Raw genomic sequence first — 22,928 nt, 5'->3', positions numbered from 1 at the left:
TATTATTTGCTAATTTATAACCTCACGTGGAACTCTGAATCTGCGTCTTATTTCAGAGTCAGCAACTTTCCACTGGAGGTCACATTTCGGTCATGGGTGCATGCTTTGTGAGCCTTCCTGACTGAATGAATCAAATACTGAATCAGGTTGAAAGAAACGAAACAAAGAAAGCGTTCCAGAACGTAACAGACATTTTCAAAGTAAAGTATCTGACTTCAGATAAACAAAAATGTTCACTTGCTCAAGGTTCTTAAATATCTCCAAACATATAGTATTTTTATGCTTCAGAAGAGTCACAAACTTACACACAGCACCTTTAATAATTTAGTGGAAATTGTGATCCATTAAATCAAGAAAAAACAAAACATGAATTGAAATGTAATATTAAAAGTGATATAAACTTTCAGCTTTTACTGACGTAATGTATCAACTTACAAAATCTTACAGACCCCAAATGTTTTAGAGTGAAATATTAATTAAGTCCAAGCCCCAGAGACATTTGTTTGTCTTCAGAAGACAAATGGGGATATTTTAGATGAAACCCGAAAGATCCATTATTCTCCATTAGATCCATTATTCTCCAGAGCGCCATCTGATTAATTTCATTTTAAATAGCATGCGAATGTGCGCGTCTGGTGTGCGATACTTTTAACTGTCATGTGCGCGCCGTGTCGTGGAGCTGAGTGGTGCATCTGGTGTGTGACGCCCTTTACTACTGACACTGACGGAAAAACTAGAAAAAGAGTTGTTTTATATGTGCACGAAAGTATTCTTGTAGCTTCATAATACTCTGATTGAACCACTCAACACAAATGGACTGTTTTGATGATGTTATTTGGTTCTTTGAACGAGACGGGAACATTGCTGCATATGGAGAATAAGAGAGCTCTCAAATTTCATCCAAAATACCTTAGGGTTTGGAACAACATGAGAATGAGTAATTATTGACAGAATTTTGAACTAATCCTTTATCATTAATCACTAACATTAACGTAATCTAATAATGATGGATGAAAAAAACAAAACACAACTCCATTTGTCTATTAACAAAAAACAAAATCAACCCTGTGCTGGTTTCAGCTGAAACACTATTGCAACATCAATACTCGTGTGGATTTCTGCAGGGATTCTAAGAACAAAATCCATCATTGCACACGTCTAATCATACTTGACATGTATTATTATTTCTCCTAATGTGCGTAACTTTCATCCCAAAACCCTCTGGATCAGATTTGGCAGAGAGAGGCGTTTCGAATTGACCTGCGTCCCAGAAGAAGAATCGGGAACATTTTGCATGGCTAAAAAAAACTACAGATCTGTGTCTCTGTATGAACAATAAACATACCCATACAACTCCTGAAGGAAAATCTGGATGAAGACCTACAATGATGAAACAAAAACCCCTACAAGACCCGTAAAAACACTGGACACACTCATCAGACCTTTATCTGGCACTGTGTTATACCACCTTCCATTTGTCTAAAGGATTCTGCTCAAGTACTGTTTCTTTTCTCGTGCGTTTACTTGGTAAAAAAAAAAAGTGAGATTCCTGTGAAGCAAGAATGTTAAGCTCTGCGTGATGACAGATGAACAGGACCCAGTTTTTTTTGAAGAATTTCTGGTCTGGTCTTTCAGTCCCAGTACTTGTTTAGATGTGTTTGTTTTGTTGCTCTTTCTGTCAGTCATTTAGTTTTTAGGCATTGTTAGAGCTGATTTCTCCTAGCAGCCAATACGTCCTCATCCGGCCCTTTCCCTTCATCTCCACATCTCCTCTGAGCTCCAGCTGGAAGCAGTTGAACTCCTGCAGGACGGCCCGTGTGGCTTCTGACACATGGATCTTTAGAGCTGAATGAAGAGCAGTCAGTGTACACTAGATTATAGTAACACACACTCCATGGAAACAAAACATAACAACAAAAACTGCTTTTTAACCACTGTGCTTCTTTTGTGGAGCACTAGAAATTCCACTTTTTTCAGAAATCTTTGGTGAATAGAAAGTTAAAAGAACAGCACTTCTTTTAAAATAATCTTTTATAGGAATATTAATCAATAAAGGTCTTAACTGTGAGTTTTGATCAAATAAATGCAACCTTTCTGAATATAATGTACAAAAATATTGAAGTAGTTTGCCCAGAAAAAAACATTGATGAATTTCTTTCTTCTGCTGAACACAAAGAAATATATTCAGGATAAAAACTGCCATTGACATCAATAAACAACAAACAAAAAATGTAGGTGCTATGGAAGTCAATGGTTGTATTTTTTCATCATTTTTAGTAGGGGTGTAACATATCACAACCCACTGTTCGAAAAGCATGGGAGCTGTGGATTAATAATTTGTTTTTAACTTGTAGTTTAATACAACATTTATTGCAATTGCATAGAGATCGCCTACCGCATCATTCAAATCAAGTGTATGAAAGCATTTTTGCTTTCCTGTAAAATATAATGATGACGGAAAAAGTTGTGGTGGGACCTAAATGCTTACTTAGGTTATTATTTAAAGGTGTTTTCTATCTTGGTTTATTTAGCTTGCATTATTGCATTCTGTGTAAAGCTGCACAATTAATCATTAAAAGATCATGACCTTAATTCAAAACCGCGTAACATGAATGATAAATAATAATGATTTGCAAATGTTTATTAATCCGTTGAAGCGCTGCGTTTAAATCTGCGTTTGTTCTACAGAGATTCACTTTTCATTTAGTTACAAACAGTTAAATAACACAGAAGTACTGACTTAACAGTTTATAGTTCAGATGTAAACACTGATGTTTATGGTAAAGATTAAAATCCCTGTTTAAAGATGCAGTAGGTGATCTGCCTACATCAGGCATGCCCAAACTTGGTCCTGAAGAGCCGGTGTCCTGCAAAGTTTAGTTCCAGTCCTAATCAGACACACCTGGGTTAGCTAATCAAACTCTTACTAGCCTTTCTAGAAACATCCTTGCAGGTGTGTTGAGGCAAGTTGGATCTAAAATCTGCAGGAAACCAGCCCTTAAGGACCGAGTTTGGAGACCCCTGGCCTAAATGCTAACCGGTTAGCTTAGTATCTTTCAAATACGATCCCTCCCCTGCCGTCCAAAGCCACACCTCATGAAATCAAGAATGAGCGCATTAAAGATGACAGACACCCACAAGATCATGTCATTCACCAGCTAGAAAACTTTATAGTACTTTATAATATTACAATTCTGAACAAAAAAGTGCATTATATCTAGCACATTTTCAGTTCTGTAGTTAGCAAGCAAAGTAGCGTGGTAAACAATACAGGGAGCGAGTCACAGGTTGTCATTGTTCGATATGAATCAATGTGAATATAAAACCAATTTTACCTCAGTAAAGCAGGCTAGGATCCCACTATTAATTTATGTTTTGTTGTTAAACTAAATAAAAATCTACAATGTCAATGCTGTCATGATGTTCCTTATGAAATTGAAAATAGTCACATCAATATTTCGCTGGAAGATTTCAGTGACTGAACACCATTTCCCTGCATATAACCCATTTGTAAAACAGCTTTGCGTAACTAAAATGTAAGTGTTAAAGCATAATATTCCCTATCTAAAGGAAATACTTCAGCCATGGTGTTATTCTTCCTCCTGCATGCAAAAGTAACTCCAAAATTGATTCAGGTTTTAAAAAAAGTTTTGATTGAGCATTTGTTTTTATCTCTGTCACTTGTGTTCATGTGATCGTAGCTCTGGTGAACACGCATCTGTGTGAATGGGTGCAGAGATGTTTTTTTAATTTTTTTATTTAATATTTAATTGGTTAAACATTTTTTTGTCTTATGCCTTACCCAGAATATAAAAATACGTATAAACACATTCAGATTATTTACTTTAATCATTACTATTGGAATGTGAAGAGACTTTCAACCAGTACAACAAAACACGTTTCTGAAGACAATCACCTACTGCACCTTTAATGGACGCTGGTGAATGTTGTAGCAAATACATTGTTTAACCAATAGATGCCATCAAACAACCATTTAAAACTATGTCACTGAATATTTTTCAAAAATAATGCACTTTAAATGAAACATGAACTTTTGTGTGTGAATTGTTGAATCACTAATTGAAAATAAATATGATATGTTGTATAAGATGTTAGATTTCTATATTTAGCATTATTAGCAACAGTAGCAAATATAATTTTTCATATTGAGTATTTTACTTTTTCAGCTGGTTCTTTGTTGTTTTTTATTTATATTAAAATGACAGGTTTTAAGTTCTGTTTGTTAAAATCAATAGTTTTTTTGCAGTAATATTTTTTATAAATGGAAAGCAAATGACATGTCTCCTCCCATTTTTGCTACCATTTTTGACTCAAAAACCATAGTGTGTTCTGAATCATGAGATTTGTGATCCGTTATACCGCTAATTTTTAGTATATCTTCCTTTGTGTTCAACAGATGAAAGAAACAAACTAAACAGGTGAAACTAGAGGAGGGTAAGGGAATCATGACTGAAGGTTAACTTTTTGGATGAATCCCGCCACATGTTTATAACAGCAGCCATCTAGAATACGTCAACTACTTGAGGAAAAAGTTTTATTGGTAATTTGTCACGACTGAGTCATCTTCAGACATAAATGATCACAGAAGTCCATGTACAGTATTTCAATACTTGCATATACTTTTTAAATAGTTGTACATGAATATTAAAAGATTTGCTAAAAGTCTCAGTAAAGACATAGTAATGTTATAAAATATTTATTTTCCACTTATAAACAATAATATCAATAATAATAACAATAATATCATTATTATTAAAAAATAATATTAATAAGAAATGTTAGAAAATTAGAATGATTTTTGAATGTTGACACTAAAGACTGGAGTAATAGTTGCTAGAAATCCTGCACCGTTCCTTTATTTTACAATATATTTTATTTAAAGGTGTCCTTGTTACAGTATTCATGTAACTACTGAGTAATAATAATTGCACATTCTTATGGTAAGGATAAGATTAGAATGTGCGTTAGGTTTAGGGTTAATTACATGCAACTATGCATAACTAACTGTTATGCGCATGGAACATTGCAAGAAGGACACCTTAAATGTAAAATAATCAATTTGTACAAAAATCAAAAAACAATAATCAATGTTCTAACTGTATATTGAATCAAATAAATGCTTCATTTAAAATTATTAGAAATTTTACCAACAACAAACAGTGGCAAATGTTACAATACAAAAACAACAACACCAACAAAAACAAAGGCTAATATTATAATTCATATTTATAATTATATTAAAATAATACAAATGAAATTTCACAAAATTGTAATACAATACGCCTGCTTCATAACACTAAATGTTCCTCACCTTCTCCATTGGATTCCATACGTGAAGCTGTATTGACTGTGTCACCAAACAAACAATAACGAGGCATCTTCAAACCCACCACCCCTGCACACACAGGACCTGCACACACACCCACAGGAATAATAGTCAAAGGATTTTAAAGAAGGGTACATCAAGTGCATCACTCCAAAATTCTAATAAATAAATATGAGTGAATGAATGTTTCCAATTTTGTATACAATACATTGTTGTATTTAATTAGGCATAATATACATGAACATATCCCTGCACCATCACAATGTAGATATTAAAAATGTTTGGTATATTTAAGTGAAGGGCAGATTTACAGCTCATGAGGCTAATGTGTGACCATGGACCCCAAAACCAGTCATAAAGTTCTTTAAAAAATCAAAATAAAAAATTGTTGATGTTGATGTATACATTATCTGAAAGCTGATTAAATAAGCTTTCCACTGATGTGGTTTGTAAGCACCAGACTATATATGTCTGAAATAAAAACAAAATGTCTTAATTGAACATGATCTGTACTTAATATTAAAGACTGTTTGGTATTAACATAAAATTTGCATCATTTTGACAAATTTGTCACACAAATACGCATGTACTGTAACATAAGATGGTTTTGTAGGCTAGGGTCAGATTTTACGAAAACAGCCTTTAAAAGTGTTGAAATTCAAATCTACAGGCACAAATTGGTAAAATGTGACATAAGAAACTCTTAAAGGAGGATTTTTGTGGCTTTCTTCACTTCATGGAAAACCAAAAAGAGCAAAATCTCAATTTTGACAGGTGTTTTTGTTCTCTGACTCTGAAACTGTTGCTGATCCTCACCGCTGTGGATGCCGATGCGCAGACGGAGCTGCAGGTTTGGTCGGTGGCGGATTCTGAATGAGTGTACGGCCTCCAGCAGAGCCAGAGACATGCGGGCGATCTCACGGGCGTGCAGTTTGCCGTTCCTCACGGGCAGACCTGACACCACCATATACGCATCGCCGATGGTCTCCACCTGGGGGCGCCACACAAAAACACATTATTCCCCTTGTGGAAAACAAGCGTGCTTAATTCAACAGATATTAAAAAGAACATGGCATTATATTAATAAAAATAAAAGCTGCACATTTTTGTAACTAACTTTGTATTTACTAGTTGTAATTAAATTGTAGTTGCTATACTTTATGCAATAAAGCAGAAGAGTACATGATACTTTATAGTTTTAATACACTGTATGTATATAACCATGTAGGGACTAATCGACTAATTCATTACAGCATGTGCTTCATTAGCAAATTTATATTTGTTTTATTTTTAGTATGATTACTTATTTATCATGAGCAGATGTGCCATACGATTCATATTTTTTTAAAGTGCATAGATTATACTTATCAGCCAGTATAAGCTTATTAAACATACTTTTATTTAAATTACAATTACAACACTACATTTGCACACTGCATGTGCCTAATAAAAGTTTAAACAAGAACACAAAAATGACATATATCAGTTCATTCATTCATTCATTCATTCATTCATTCATTCATTCATTTTCTTTTCAGCTTAGTCCCTTTACTAATCTGGGGTCGCCACAGTGAAATGAACCGCCAAATTTTCCAGCATATGTTTTACGCAGCGGATGCAATTCCAGCCGCAAACCAGCACTGGAAAACACCCATACACTTGCATTCACACACATACACTACACCCAATTTAGCTTATTCAATTCACCATATAGGGCATACATGTCTTTGGACTGTAGGGAAAACCGGAGCACTCGTAGGAAACCCAAACCAACACAACATACAAACTCCACAAAGAAATGCCAACTGACCCAGCCGGGGCTCGAACCAAAGACCTTCTTGCTGCGAGGCGACAGCGCTACCCACTGTGCCACCATGTCAGCCACATACATATATATATATATATATATATATATATATATATATATATATATATATATATATATATATATATATATATATATATATATATATTGTTTAAAAAACATACACACACACACACACATATATATATATATATATATATATATATATATATATATATATATATATATATATATGTGTGTGTGTGTGTGTGTGTGTTTTTAAACAATATAGTATTTTACAATTATTTCAAGGTGTTTTTTATTTTATTGTGAAAATATCTAAATAAATGATGTAGAAATTATTTTTTCGATTTTCATAGATGGTTTCATGGCTTACTGGCTTACTGTTTTCTGTTGAGCACAAAAGAAGATCATTTGAATAATCTTGAAAAGCAGTGGCCATTGACTACTACTGAAAAAAACTCTATTGATGTCAAGGTCTACTGGTGTCTAGTATTTTACAAAATAACTCTTTTTCTGGGAGTAAATGATTAAAAAAATAATTTTTGGGTGAACCATCAAAATAAAAAGTTACAGTTCATCCGGAAAGTGAGGTCAATTCATCCGGAAACCTGTGGTCAATTCAGTTGATTGGACATGATTTGAAAAGGCATACACTTGTCTATAAGGTCCTAGGGTTGACAGTGCATGTCAAAGCACAAACCAAACATGAGAACAAAGGAATTGTCTGTAGACCTCCGAGACAGGATTGCACAGGCACAGGACTGGGGAAGGTTACAGAAAAATGTCTGCTGCTCTGAAAGTTCAGGGGATTTTTGACCATTCCTCTTAGCAGTACCTCTACAGCTCTATCAGGTTGGATGGAAAACAGTCATTGTCCTGCTAAAAGATGAACAGTCGCCTCAGTTAGAGGACAAGAACACTCTGAAGCAGGTTTTCATTAAGGACATTGCTGCATTCATCTTTCCCTCTCTCCTGATTAGTCTTCCAGTTCCTGCTGCTGAAAACATAATCCTGCCCACAGCATAATGCTGCCACCACCATGCTTCACTGTGATGGTATAAGTCTGGTGATGAGCGGTGCCTGGGTTTCTCCAAATGTAATGCCTGGCATTCACTCCAAAGAGTTCAATTTTAGTCTCATCAGACCAGAGAATTTTGTTTCTTATAGTCTGATAGTCATTCAGATGCCTTTTGGCAAATTCCAGGCATGGAGTGGCTTCCGTCTGGCCACTCTACCATACAGGACTGATTGGTGGATTGCTGCATGGATGGTTGTCCTTCTGTAAGGTTCTCCTCTTTCCACAGAAGAAAGCTGCAGCTTAGACAGAGTGACCATCAGGTTATTCATCACCTCCCTGACTAATGCCACTTTCATATGTGGTCTTAAATCAGACACAGATCTGATGTTTTGCAATGCGACCGCAGTGTAAATGGTTATGTCGGATTTTATGTGACTTTTACACAATCTTTGAACGACATGCGTCATCATTCTGTGCTGCAGACATCATCTACCCCTCAGCAGCACAGTAAAATAGCACCCAGGGCAATTACAGTACCACAGAAAGTTGGTTGTTGATGTTGAAAAAGATTTTGAAGGCATAACTGGTGCTTGTTAACTAATCTGGATAACGATTGAGACACGGGTTGATCGCGAAGCTGAAAATTGTCGTGGGTGTTGCGGATGGGGGATCTGTGTGCAAAGGAGGAAGATAACTTTCTCTTCGAGAGAAAAAAAGGGCAGGTGTTGGAGCGCCCAAACGACCCTTCTGCACATGTCTGCTGTTTATAACGAAGTAAAATTAAATAACTCCGCAAACGGAGATAAACCAACTCTGCCTTTACAGCTCAGCCAGCGGCTGCTTATTAACCCTTGATGAGTTAACTACTCCGGTGATCAGAGCGCCACGCACAGCACTTGTAATAAATCACAAACGATCATTTTTTTTTTTATCACAGGAGACTTATTTTTGGTCTCAAATGCTGAAATACAAAGTAGTTGTAGCAGAACAATCATTTACAGTTCATAAATTGCAGCACAATTTTCTGTGAAAAGGGTAATAATTATATAAGCATGATCTGACAACGTGCTTACTCATGCAGAACACACGTGTGTGGATAATTAGACATTTTGTGCTCTCTGTAAAATGCACTTTTGCGCATGCGGGTCAGTTTAGGACCAGGATCTGTTCACATGAACAGCCATGCAAAAAATCAGATCTGAGAAAAAATCTGATTTGAGCACTAAGCCTCGCAGTGTGAACGTAGCCTAAGGCCCTTCTCCTCCAATCACTTAGCTTCGATGGCAGGCCAGCTCTAGGAAGAGTCCTGGTGGTTTCAAGCATCTTCCACTTACGAAGGATGGAGGCCACTGTGCTCATTGGAACTTTCAGAGCAGTAGAACATTTTTCTGAAACCTTCCCCAGCCCTGTGCCTTGAGACAATCCTGTCTTGGAGGTCTACAGACAATTCCTTTGTTCTCATTCTTGGTTTGTGCTTTGGCGTGCACTATCAACCCTGAGACCTTATATAGACAAGTGTATGCCTTCTCAAATCATGTCCAATCAACTGAATTGACCACAGGTGAACTGCAATTAAGCTGCTGAAACAAGTCAAGAATGATCAGTGGAAACAGAATGTAGCTGAACACAATTTAGAGCTTCATGGCAAAGGCCTTAAATACTTATGTACATGTGATTTCTCAGCTTTTTTATTTTTAATAAATTTGCAACAATTTCAAAAAATCTTTTTTTTACATTGTCATTATGGGGTATTGTGTGAAGAATTTTGAGAAAATAAATGAATTTTATTTATTTTAAAATAAAGCTGTAACAAAAAAAATAAAAAATGTGGAAAACGTGCTATGAATACTTTCCGGATGCACTATATATTTAAATATATATTTTTTAACAAGTATTTTTAAACAACCTACCTTGTATACGTCGAAATTGTCAATGATTGCATCAAAGCAAGTGTAGAGATCATTCAGCAGCGTCACCACCTGTGACAGATAATTTAACACAAGAGTCATCTATTTGAACTCAGTAATGCACTTGTGACTGTTCCAGTAAATGATAAATTAGCTTGTAAAGGTGGGCACACACGGTACAATCCTTTTGCTGTTGTATTAACTTGGATGCGTTTTTATTTCTATCAGGAGAAGTTGTGTGGAAATATTTGACACTCATATGGCTCAGCTCATATTGAGTGAGAGGAACTTTTTATTTCTTAGAGCTTATGATCCTTTTTAAACATTTACAAATAACGTTCGGGAGTTGTTAGCTTGAATTTGTGGGGTATATGCGGTTGAATGATCCAATATCAATTTATCTGAAGTTGACCAATAGGGAGGATAAGTAGTCATGAGAAGGATAATAGTGAACGCAGAGTTATCAGAGATAGTTTTCAGTGGACTAGGCTTTATAACTGAAACACATGAAATGACTAGACATTCTTGTGCTATATACACTGTTAACGATTTTTGTAAATTACACAGTATTTAACTGTAATATGAACTCTGTTTTACTGTAGCACAGATATGTGGTATTTAACAATATTTTAAAGTTTATTCATAAATTTATTTTCTTTTAGGTTAGTCCCTTTATTAATTAGGGGTCGCTACAGAGGAATGAACCACCAACTTTTCTATATGTTTTACACAGCAGATGCTTATCCAGCTGCAAATCAAGTACTGGTCGCCGTATTTTAAAGTTTTAATGTGAAAATGTCTGTAGATTTTAAAGTAAAGATTTACAATACAGAAAATACATCCAGCAAGATCAATAGTGTTGTAATTGAAAATACAGTAGTTTTGCTGTAATTTATTTAGAGTAAGTTAATAATGAACTGCGCAAGTAAGTTTCTGTAGATTCTACAGAAAATTGTTAACAGTGTATGTATAGGAAGGATTTTTATATCATATCAATAGTTGTAATGGAAGAGAAAAAGAGAGAGATTTGCTTTAAAAGTAATGTCTTCCTCTGTCAATGTTATTGGTGCAGAATTTCACACGGTTGCTTCAAAATTCTCCAGGTCATAAAATTGTGCCGTATATCACTTTGTCCTCATGACATATGATCTTCCAAGCATTAGAATTGGCACCGTGTACATCTGCCTTATTTCATTCTGTTTGTCTCCTTGAGGAGTGTTTGAATGCTCTGGGCTTTCTGACCTCCATAGGCGTGCTTTCAGCGGATAACGCTGTGAAGCCCACAATGTCACTGAAGTAGATGGTGACAGAGTCAAAGGCTTCAGCCTGAACCATCTCTCCTCGCTTCAGCTGCTCGGCCACTGAGCTGAAACGAAACACACACACACACACACACAGACGCAGGCACGCACACAGTCACATACACACCTGTGAAAACACATCTTCAGCTGAAGAAAATAAATGCACATCAAGTTCTATGAACTATGTAAAACATCCTGTTCAAAATAACAACCCTGAATCAGTACAAGAAGCCTATAATAAGTGTTTATACTTTAGACCTGTTGAGACAGATTTGGCAGAGATTACCATAAAATTGAAGTTGTCACACTAAGTGAGAAATATTGAACATGGAAACAAGTCAGCATGCAAAATCAACAGCTTTAAAAACAAACTGACTGAGAATAGAGCAAAGTCTGCAAGCAAAGAGGGGAAGAGTGATAATTGAAGTAACAAAATAAGAAAATAAAGTAATAAATCCTGAATCAACATGATTCAACCATTTTGAGGTGACAAAAAGTTTGAGATCTGAAAGAAGAGCTGCTTGAGTCTTATAAAAATTGTTCTTTGAAAAAGCAATAGCAGGTGATGAATAAATAACTGATTTGACGATGCTTCACTAAATAGTACTGCCTGTTTGCATGCAGTAATTGCTGTTATTAGGCTATAGCATTTGTCGGTAATTGATGTATTCAGTCTGGTGTTTTTAAATATTTCAACATGGTAATGAGGTTCTATCTGAGTGATTTTAACAATGATTATGAAGATCTTACTGGTGACAAGGCTCTACCATGATATGGTATATGGATGTCAATGTTGCTTAAATTTTATTACAATTAAATTCAGAGCATTTGTACCAATTTGACAGATCGTCTTGTTTTATTGAAAATAAAAATCTGCAGCATGTCCTCAAAATCAGGAAAAAAGAACCTGCTTCATGATTTGATATCTTATCATTACTGATATAATTTACAATCACCACAAAGAACATGCAGGAAATAAATACATTTGTTCTACTGTAATTTTTAAATTTTGACAACAAAAAAGTAGTTTAAAATAATAATTAGCTAACTAAAAATGTTATTGTGAGTTTTCTGTTGGGCATTCATTTCATTATGCAATATATTTTGGGGCTTCCAACAAAGTGGCAACATACCGCTCTCCCTCATGAAGCTAATACTATTGTTGAAACTGCAATTGATTGAAATTCCATTGTCCTGGCTCCATAATAGAGCACATTTCTATTGAACTCAATGTTAAAATGGCCAACTTTACAGCAAACAAAAAGGTGTTTAAATTATTACCATCATGACAACTGTGAGGGGGTGCATTTTTTTTTATAACTCAGCCATTTCGTTTATGTTAAGTTATATTAATCTGCATAATTACTTGAATGACAGCTAGGTCTCGCTGGTTGCCCTCACGTCACTTCAGCGTATTCTTACTGATTAGCCGCTGAATAAACATCTACATAGCATTTTTGTTTTGTTTTATGTGGCTTTACACAGTCAATTGCCTTTTTGGAATTATTTCCTACAATTTTCAAATAACATGGCATGCTGTGCACTTAATTGTGTTCACAAACCATTCAAGTGACCTCCATTTCCCAGGTGAGTAAAATTATATTATTCTATAACATCTCTATAAATGTATTTGTTTTATTTAAGATCATTTATCATTTACAATTTCTTTAGAACTTGAATGCACTCCAGAATCTGACAGATTGATTAGCTGTAGGGTCTAGAATAGTCATCTGAAACGTTGCCATACATTGTTTTGTCTGGATTTCATCAATAGCCTTGCATTTACTAACACAGACTATATTTGAAGTATTTAGAAGTAATTTGGCCTTTCTTCCTGTATAAAAACATCATAAGAACAATGTTTAGTGGCTCAATGTGTTACAACTGTGCTTTTAAAAGACTAAACACTTTGTTGATATAGTGCACAACCAAGCACATGTGGTCAAAACACAAACGAGTCGCAGGTAATGAAGTATTAAGCGTTTCTCCCAAATAGCGTTTCTCCGTGCTTCTTTACCCTTTGATGGTAACCCTCGTTTGGCACAATGATATGCAAATAAAAAAGGAAACGGTTGGCCACGCCCACTTGTAGCTTTATTTGCACTTTAGAAACCAATGGGTGACGTTACGAATACTTTGTCCATATGCTATGCTTATGAACAATTTTTGAAATAACACTTATTGAAATATTTAAACACAAACAAACAAATAGAAAACAAGAAACACATGCATAAATAAATGGTTTTAAAAATAAAAGTGGTTTGTAAATTTGCATACTTTAGACAGAGAGACAGTATGCACGCGCGCACACATAAATTATCCCAAAGGACATTCATGCATGATGTGTGTGGGACTCACTGTGGGAGAATCTGATAGAGCAGAGCTTCAGCTTTTCGTTTCTCCTCATGGTACGCCTGTGTCCTCTCCTCCACCAGCTCCTCCAGGTTATTGGCATATTGCTCCATACGGGACAGGAGGTTATCCAGAATATTAGAGCCGTATCCACTGAGGGCAAAACATAGAAGGAGAGGCAGGGAAATGAAGTGTGAATCTGTGTCTGACATGTGAGAGGGCTGAGCATGCAGGTTTCCATAAGCAGGTCAGCATATGTCTCCACCCCAAAAAATATAATAAAATAATCAATTAATTAAATAAATAATTTTTTTTTCTACATAATTAAAAGTTATTATACAAAACTATTATTATATTAAAGTAAACTATTATTTATTATTTGTATTGTATTATTTTATTTTTATATCAATAAATGACATTTTATAAGAGCATTTTTAAAACTGTATAACTTACACAGCTAAATAGTGCCAAGTATCTTTGCAAGTCTGAGGTAAACTAGCATTTTACATGATCTACAAATGAACCTTTAAATTCAACCAAAAATGTTGACGTTCATATAATTTGTTAAGTCAATTAAATTCCTGTGTGTGAAATGATGATCACTTGAATGTGTGTGTGTGTCATGTACCAGTTGTTCTTGCGGAGCAGTACTTTAATCTGGCTGAAGTCTGGCCTCTCGTTGACGTCCTCTGACCAGCAGCGCAGCATCAACTGTCCCATCTCCTCACTGTGACTCTGAGGACACAGTAGGGGACGCAGGTATGGCCAGCGGCCCTCCACCACACGTTCGATGATCTCTAAAACACAGAACCTAGTCAAAACATGTAACAAACAGTCCCTCCAGGATTTCACGGGATATTTTTATCGATTTTTGTGGCCTAAAAAGACTTTTCTTTCTCATTCTTTTCTAAAGAACTGTGTCTATATTTGTAACAGTTCTTGTGTTTTTAGCAGTGAAAATATACACTGAAAACAATATGGTAAAATTTGCAAATCATGGAGAGAAGCAAGCAGGAAACTTAAAAAAAAAAAAAACGTTTTACAAGACGTAAAGATACGACTTCAGTGTCTCCAGAATGTGTCTGTAAAATTTCAGCTCAAAATTCACATTAGATTGTGCCTATTTTGGTCTCAGAGCAAAATGAAGCTGTTTTTTTAGCCTGTGTCTTTAAATGCAAATGAGCTGGTTCACCCCGCCTACCATTTCCACATGCATGTCTGCTTCTCATGCGGTATGTCAGATAAACAGCAGTCAGTGACAGAGGCAGACATGGATGAAGCAGAAGAAGTTAATTTTAGGTATTTGTGGCAGAGCTTATTCAAGCTTTTCTCAGCCACACACAAATGCCATTACAAGGTTCGTAGTACACACACACACACACCCACTCCCTGGCACTGTTTTTTTCTCCTCGTAAACAGCTGTACTGACACTATGCGGCAGTGGTGATACCGGGCATCTATGAGTAACACAGCGGTTTCTCCTGCTCTGTGGACATGTTTATATACATTACTACAGAGACACATTAATATTTGGGAATCAGTCTGGACTCTCACCTTACTTATTGTGAGCATGTTCAAAATGTCAACAAAAAGCTGAAACAAAAGCTGTTTGTTTATGCAAAAATTAGGACAAGTTTGTCTTTTTCTGTGTCTGAAAACGATCTTCATGCCTAAATCTTGTCTGTTGCTTGTTTGGTCACTCATAACAAATGATATCTTGGAGCCAATAGCTAGACTGTACAATCAGGCCTATAAGATCAACAAGAGACTTTCTGGATGGACACATTACTGATTTGCTCTATCACTCTCCAATGCTTTATCATTTCAAAATTACATTATGAACACAGGGGTTAAACTGTACAATCAAATTTTAAATAGTGCTACCTCAGCAGCCCTTTGTGCTTTGACACCAAAACTTAATACAAGGACAGATCGTTTCACCAGATCTGCAACAAATGGATGTTTGGACGGCTTAAAAAAACTGTTATGTACAGAGAACTTTCTTTTATATATTCACAAAAGCCTGGAATAAGATCCCACAACATCTAAAAACAATACTAACACTGGGACTTTGAAAAAAGTCGTCATTTAAATGGTCAACTATTGCTGTAGCCACTATGATAGTAGCCTGTCTATCTTCATTTTGTATGTTTGGTGATTGTTTGTACTGTTCTCATGTTGATGGATATGTTAAGGGTGTCTGTATGTTTTTATGTTCCGCAGAGCAAGAACCTGCTGAAAAAACAGCATTCATGTTGAGTCAGGTTTGATTATCTTTTAATCTTTTCCTGTTTAAAAACTATCAATAAATTCATCAATAAATAATAATAAAGGTCTGTCAAGCAATTCGGTGGGTGGGGGAAAAAGTGACTTGTTATGTTTATATCAATCCAATATGAATGTGGACAAACTATACTGTATCTACACACAGTTCTGTCCAAAAGATGATTTTGATTTCGCATCATAGGTGCCCTTTAGGTGTTTACATCTCAACCCTTTAAAAGCTGCTGTATCAGTGGACACAGGAAGGAATTTTGAAAGCAAATTAACAAACAAAAATGTAATCAGAAAAATTATGACAAATTATTTTAATCAAATACTCTTTAAAGAGCCCCTATTATGGGTTTTTAAAAATGACCTTCCATACAGTGCGTAACACAACTCTAAGCAAATAAAAACATTCAGTTGAGGTTTGAATCTGAAAATGCACCGTGTTTAAAACCAGATTAAAAAATTGATTCTTTAACGAAATCTTCGACTTAAGAGTCGAATAAATTAATCGTGTTGGGTTCGGATTTTTTTTCCTGAATGCGTCAACATCAATACGGTACATTACCAAATGTGTGGTGCCAGATCTTGTAAAATGCCATTCCTTTTAGACACTAGCAGAGCACGGGGGACCACAGGACTGATCATGATGTGAAGATGATAATCACTGACAAATAGAAATTCGGCTGTGGGTAATTTTCACAACAATACCACAGTATAGCCAACCTAATGCTGTGTTTGTTCCTGTCATTTCTTTGATTTTTGACACAATAACCTACACTGCAATGTGGGATTCGCCTGCCGTTTGCTATTAAAGGAAGGAGCAGCAGAGACTATTATGTATGGGACTTTGTCAGACTTTGACAAGGACTTTATCAGTAACTGTTGGAGTCCTCTGGATCATAACATGTAAGTGAAATTAAAATTGTTGCCTTGTTTTCTGTAGTTTGCAAAATATGCATTTAATTGTGTGTTGTAAAGTGTTATCGCCCCACATAGCTTGTAAACACTTATCTGTAACAGAACTATAACGGTACTGTATCTCTCAGGTTACATCTGTATTGGGCTATTCACATATTGCATTCAAAATTACATTGAAAATGTGTTGCAAGCTTCTTCCTTTACCAATTTAAATTTGTTTGTTAGCTCGCGATCCTTTGCCATTTGTCTTTACTATGTCCACCATCAGCTGTTCCTACACACGTACATGGCTATTTTTTTAAATAGTTCAACTTTTGGCACTATCTGAATTAATACTAAATGTGTGTCATTGTTATTACTTGGGGTTAGGGTTAAGAGTAGAATGATATGCTGGTGAATAACTGCATTACTTTATTGCATTCCTGCATTGGGCTCACACACACTCTTTGCTACTACATAGCCAAGGCGAGCATTTCTCTCTGTCTCATGCTAACCCAGTTAACCAATCACAACAGACTGGGTCATCGGACTAATCACAGCAGATTAGCTTTACCAAAGGAGGGGTTTGGGAACAAATTAATTGCTGGACAAATCATATGGGAGTCGTTGGCATAATTAGGTACAAATAAATGCATACTATAAGACAATTAAAGTGTTTTTTGACCTTCCAAGCATATCAACCTTGCTGGAGAAATAAATAAATAAATAAAATAAAAACTATCACCGTTTATAATGCAAAATAGGGGCTCTTTAATTAATTAGAATTGTAGGCTTGCTGCATTACATTTTGTTTTGCCCACATTTAAATACGTTTTAATTAATTTGACTAAATGCAGATTACTAAGACATTAAGAGCAACAAATCATTTTTAAAAGTATTCTACGTAGGTGGCCTGTTATACTATTGTGACTATGTAATTGACTTATTTGCATATGTGGCCAAATAAATAACAAGTGCAGTAAATTGCTATTTTTGCTCCATTTGAGCCACTAAATAAAACCCAGCTGGCTTTTTTGTCCTGTACTCTGTATCACATGGGCAATTAAAAGCCTGATGTATCAAATATAATAACAAAAAAACAAAAACGCTTTTTTTCTGGCTTGGTTTAGTCCAGACTGAAATGTTTAAGTTTCAGCAGGAGCGGGTTTGCAGTGTTACACTAACTGGGCCTGACAGATGCATATTAAAGCAAGTAGAAATGTAGCGACTGATTCAATGCTCAAAGCTTACTTCAAGTGCAGTTTGGCTGAATGTGCATTTCGTTAACACCAAAACGCATCTGGCTACTACAGTGGCTGAGAGAGCTCAGACTAAAAAAGTTAAGAAAATTCCAAACAGAAATCAGAAAAACACAAACAAATTGAAAAAACATGCTCAACAGTGGCAGCACGGTGGCGCAGTGGGTAGCACAATCGCCTCACAGCAATAAGGTCACTGGTTCGAGCCCCAGCTGGGTCAGTTGGCGTTTCTGTGTGGAGTTTGCATGTTCTAAAGGCATGTTTGCAAGGTAAATTAGGTAAGATAAGTCTGTATAGTGTATGTGTGCAGGCCCGGATTGGCTAATCGGGAGGACCGGGAGAATTCCCGGTGGGCCGGTCCGTTTTTTGGCCGCGAGGGCCGGTGTCCCTAGCTCCAGAATCTGTTGCTCTAAGCAGTCACACTTTTTAAATTAATTTATTTATTTACTTGACCACAGTCTTCTTATTCATTAATTTAATACAGCTCTCTGCTCTTTTCATATATAACCAGCCTGCAGGTTCATAATGTTATAAGTCACTTCTCATTATACAACCGTTGTGGCCCAGTGGTTAGCACGTTAAATTACAACGTCGCCGACCCGGGTTTGATCCTCGCCTGAGTAAATTGTTATTTTCATTTTTATTGTTGAGACATATAATACTGTTTGGGTTGTCGAACATTTGAAGTTCTAAAGCAGCTGTTTTCTCAAAAAAAAAAAAAAAAGACGTGATAGTGTAATTAGAAACTGAATTGGAAATGACCTTATTTTAATATAGTCAGTCGTGAACTGAGGTGGGCCGGTCTGAGGCTTGAAACTCCAGGGCTGAAAAGGAGTCCCACTCCGGCCCTGTATGTGTGTGAATGAGTGTGTATGGATGTTTCCCAGTAATAGGTTGCAGCTGGAAGGGAATCCATTGCCTAAAACATGCTGGATAAGTTGGCGATTCATTTAATAAGGGGACTAAGCTGAAAAAGAAAATGAATGAATGAATGATCATTAGTTTGACAACACAAACGCATACAAATTCTCACGCTCAAAATGCTGCAAATTCATAAATAGTGGATTCCATAATGAAAATGAAGGTGAGTGACTTGTGTTAAGGATAAGGTGAGTTTTGATCGCACAAACTAAAGATGGGGGAGGGGGGAGTTGGTTACTGCGGAGGGCCCCCCCGCCACCACCGGTTCTTGTGTACTAAATGGCACATTATACACTATGAACTTATTTACTCAACTAAACTCTTTAACAATACTAATTTTAAAGATAATAATAATAATAGAGTTTAGTGCAGTCTCAAATAGAGCCCTAAAGCTCCATTCAAGCAATTTATTTTTCTAAAAGTACATTCTAACCATGGCGACACAATGGCTCAGTGGTTAACACTGTTGCCTCACAGCAAGAAGGCCACTGGTTCAGTTGGCATTTCTGTGTGGAGTTTGCATGTTTTCCTCTGAGTGTTCAGGTTTCTCGCACAGTCCAAAGACATGCAGTATAGGTGAATTGAACAAACTAAATTAGCGCTAGTATATGTGTGTGAATGAGTGTGTATGGATGTTTCCAAGTACTGTAAACATATGCTGGAAACGTTGTAGGTTCATTCCGCTGTGGCAACCCCTGATGAATAAAGGGACTAAGCCAAAGGAAAATAAATGAATGAAATTAAAAATTTTTTGCAACATTTAACGGTTGATAAGTTAGTAAAATAAATGAGCAAACTGCCAAATAGTGATGAGTACAACTGCAATCACCATCAGGAGGCATCATAATCTTTCAAATAGGGGAATTTTGCTTTCACGATTGCTTTAATGGTTGAATATGTGCATCATCCAGTTATTTAAAGTGCGCTTATTCTTTTTAGATAAAAATAATATTTCACAATGAATGCATTATTTATACTACAAAACGGCGTAGAATAGTGCATAATTATGCAATTTGGGATGCACCTTATGTCTTTTTGTTTATATTTTGTAATTTGAAAGGGTTTTTTAATCTGTATTTGGTTGAAACATGGAAAAACCTGATATATTAATTTATTACAATCTTCAGCCTTTCTTAACTTTAAAATAAAAAAGAATAAATGACCTAAACTTTCACACTAATTTCCTTAAAAGTATCTAAGTAACAAGTTTACTTACTTTAAAAATTGTATTCTCAATTTGTTATTGTTTTCTAGAATTGCAAAAATGACTGTCAAAACAATGCATCTCCAGACAGAGCCTTATAATAACTCTCTGGGAATAACATACACAGATGAACATACAGAGTTAGCAAATCAAAATCTAAAAGAAAACAGTCGAGCGACTGGAATAAGTGCTGGAGGGAAAAAAGAGAGACAGAGAAAGGAAATATGTGAGAAAAAGCGACGAAAGTGTCATTCGCAGAGAAGACCTTGGATTTAACAAATGTCTTCACAGCAATCAAGGGGAGTGATGATGACACAACGCTCTCATGACCTTCCTGTCTCACTCCACATCTCACTGCACTCGTGAATATGGCAAAGATGAGCTCCAGCATCTTCGTCCCTGAGCCTATCAGTGCATAGATGTCACTAAACACTGCACCAAAAATAGCATCAAACACCATCCATCCATCCGTCTGTCCATCCATGCAACCATCCATCCATCCATCCATCTGGTATATATCCGGTATTCTCTTATTGCTATCTTTGACTCTGTTTGTTCTCATGGTTGGTCAGGCACTGCTCCAGATCTGCCGCTCATGTTTTGTTGTCTCTCTATAATGCAGCCGCTGGTATGTGTGTGCTGATTTGTTTATGAGTACGGTTGACTGAACAAAGTTTGTGTGAGTGTGAATTTGGATCCACGTATCTACATAAGCAATACTGACACCCGTAAAATGTAAATAAGACACAGAACACAGCTGAATATAGAAGTCCATCCCAAAACAGACAGAATGGTGACAGTTACTGGGTCCCAGCTGAAAGTGACCAGGCCACTTTGCATGAGCAAATATTACTTTAAAACATTTATATGCAACATAACTTATAAACAATATCTTTATTTGATATATTAATGGAGTGTGTGTTTAAACTGAAAGCCTCTGAGGTAAATATTAATCAATATCTTTTCTTAAACTATCTTGTTTTCTATTGATATTACAGTTTTTCCTCAGTCCCTTTAATGAATTGTAAAGAGATGGTCTTGACTTAGAAAGAAAAGAAAATACAAGTAAAGCAATTCACCCTTGTGTATTACTCTGCCCTTAAAGAGTGCCAATAAAAATAATAAACTCACTACAGTTGGAAAAATATTGCAGCGGTTGGACAACATATTATACTTTTTTAGTAAAGAATGTAGTTGTTTATGTCGTTTATTTATAAGGATAGTGTCTATTTTATTGTTTGCAAAGTTTTGGAGATTTAGCTCATCGGCAACCATCAGCCTAAATCATCTTTATTTTTTGAAGTATGCCACAAAATATTTCAGATTGTCACTTATATGTTTTTTTTCCAAAAAAAAAAAACTAAAAAGTATAGTTTAGCAACAGGATTATGCTTGTTTTTTTTTTTGTAAATCAACAACGCTGTGTAGTGTAAACCATTATTTACAACAGTCATTCTTTTAATGAATTTAACAACCACTATTTAAAACAATCAAAATATGTGTACACTGTAAAACCCAACAGTCAACTATATCAAATGAAATGAGTGTAGTAAACTCCAAATTGACTGAAAGTTAATTCTACTCATTTGAAAAGCGTTTTAAACTCTTTTACAGTACTCAGTTAGTTTGAGTTCATTTATCAGGTGCACTCAAAATGCTTTGTTTACTCAAATGGAGTAAGTTCACAGTTCTCAGTAAGATTAGTTTTTGAACTAAATGGTTTGTTGCAATTGGTTTCCTAAAATGGTTGAGTTACCTTGACTTATTGGGTTTTACAGTGTATTTAGAATGTTATCCGCAATTTGCATTCATTTGATAAAAACATCTAAATTGAAACACTGCAAACTCTAATGTGAAAGGGAAAATAAGGTAGCAGTGGGGCATGTTCCAAAGAATCTAGATTAAAAAAATGTATCAATACCCACCTATTATATATGCCCCATTATATATATATATATATATATATATATATATATATATATATATATATATATATATATATATATATATATAATAGGTGGGCATAGATATATTTTTAAAATCTAGATTAATCTTGAAATTAATCTAGATTCATCAAGATTAAAATGGTTCCTTTGAATTCTGCCGAAGGCATTCTGATATGTGTGCTACCCAAATAATAAGTCTTTGAGAACAGGTTTCAAGCCAGGTGCCGCATTAGACCAGGGACTCATCTCCTGTTTCCAAAATGCAGCAAAGACTGCTTGAGAAACTGTTCTACTATAATAATTAGTAATGAAAATAAATGATGTTTAAAAAGATGTACTTGTGTTTACTAACTGTTAATTCAGTTAAACATGAATTTTGAACTGTAGGCCTACATAAGCTCCAAACAGCGATTTTTGATAACATTAATCCGACTAAAGTCATAACTGAACTAAACAGAAATGGAATTAAGACTTGCCGAGTTTGCAGATATTAGTGGCATTATTGAAGTAAACATGCAATCAAACTATTACCATCATGTAAGACTTTTTGCCATATTTTCCGACTAGATCCACACACATGGCTGTCAGTAAAGGACCGCTTACACAAACACACACACACACACATCGAGAAATGCGGAAGTTTTTTTCTTTCCATTTGGCGTGTGCGACTAAATTCC

General features: G+C 35.6%; 1 protein-coding gene across 4 annotated transcripts in view; it reads right to left on the bottom strand.

The window, feature by feature from the left end:
• Window positions 1-301: 301 nt before the first annotated feature.
• Window positions 302-22,928, bottom strand: part of npr1a (natriuretic peptide receptor 1a) — a 237,606-nt gene continuing 214,979 nt past the window's right edge. For 3 of the 4 annotated variants that reach the window (XM_073930933.1, XM_073930934.1, XM_005170050.6), the window contains 7 exons: window positions 14,382-14,550; window positions 13,760-13,906; window positions 11,343-11,466; window positions 10,104-10,172; window positions 6,164-6,338; window positions 5,333-5,431; window positions 302-1,845 (listed from right to left, as the gene is read on the bottom strand). In XM_073930933.1, coding sequence (XP_073787034.1) covers window positions 1,694-1,845; window positions 5,333-5,431; window positions 6,164-6,338; window positions 10,104-10,172; window positions 11,343-11,466; window positions 13,760-13,906; window positions 14,382-14,550 — 935 coding nt within the window. In that variant the 3' untranslated portion in view covers window positions 302-1,693. The remainder of the gene's footprint in view (window positions 1,846-5,332; window positions 5,432-6,163; window positions 6,339-10,103; window positions 10,173-11,342; window positions 11,467-13,759; window positions 13,907-14,381; window positions 14,551-22,928) is intronic. The other variant, NM_001044937.2, reaches the window with a different exon arrangement.

Source organism: Danio rerio, chromosome 19 (genome assembly GCF_049306965.1).
Source record: "Danio rerio strain Tuebingen ecotype United States chromosome 19, GRCz12tu, whole genome shotgun sequence".
NCBI classification, from domain to species: Eukaryota; Metazoa; Chordata; class Actinopteri; order Cypriniformes; family Danionidae; genus Danio; species Danio rerio.
Note: the sequence above shows the minus strand (reverse complement) of the source record. Positions and strands in the feature narration are given on the sequence as shown.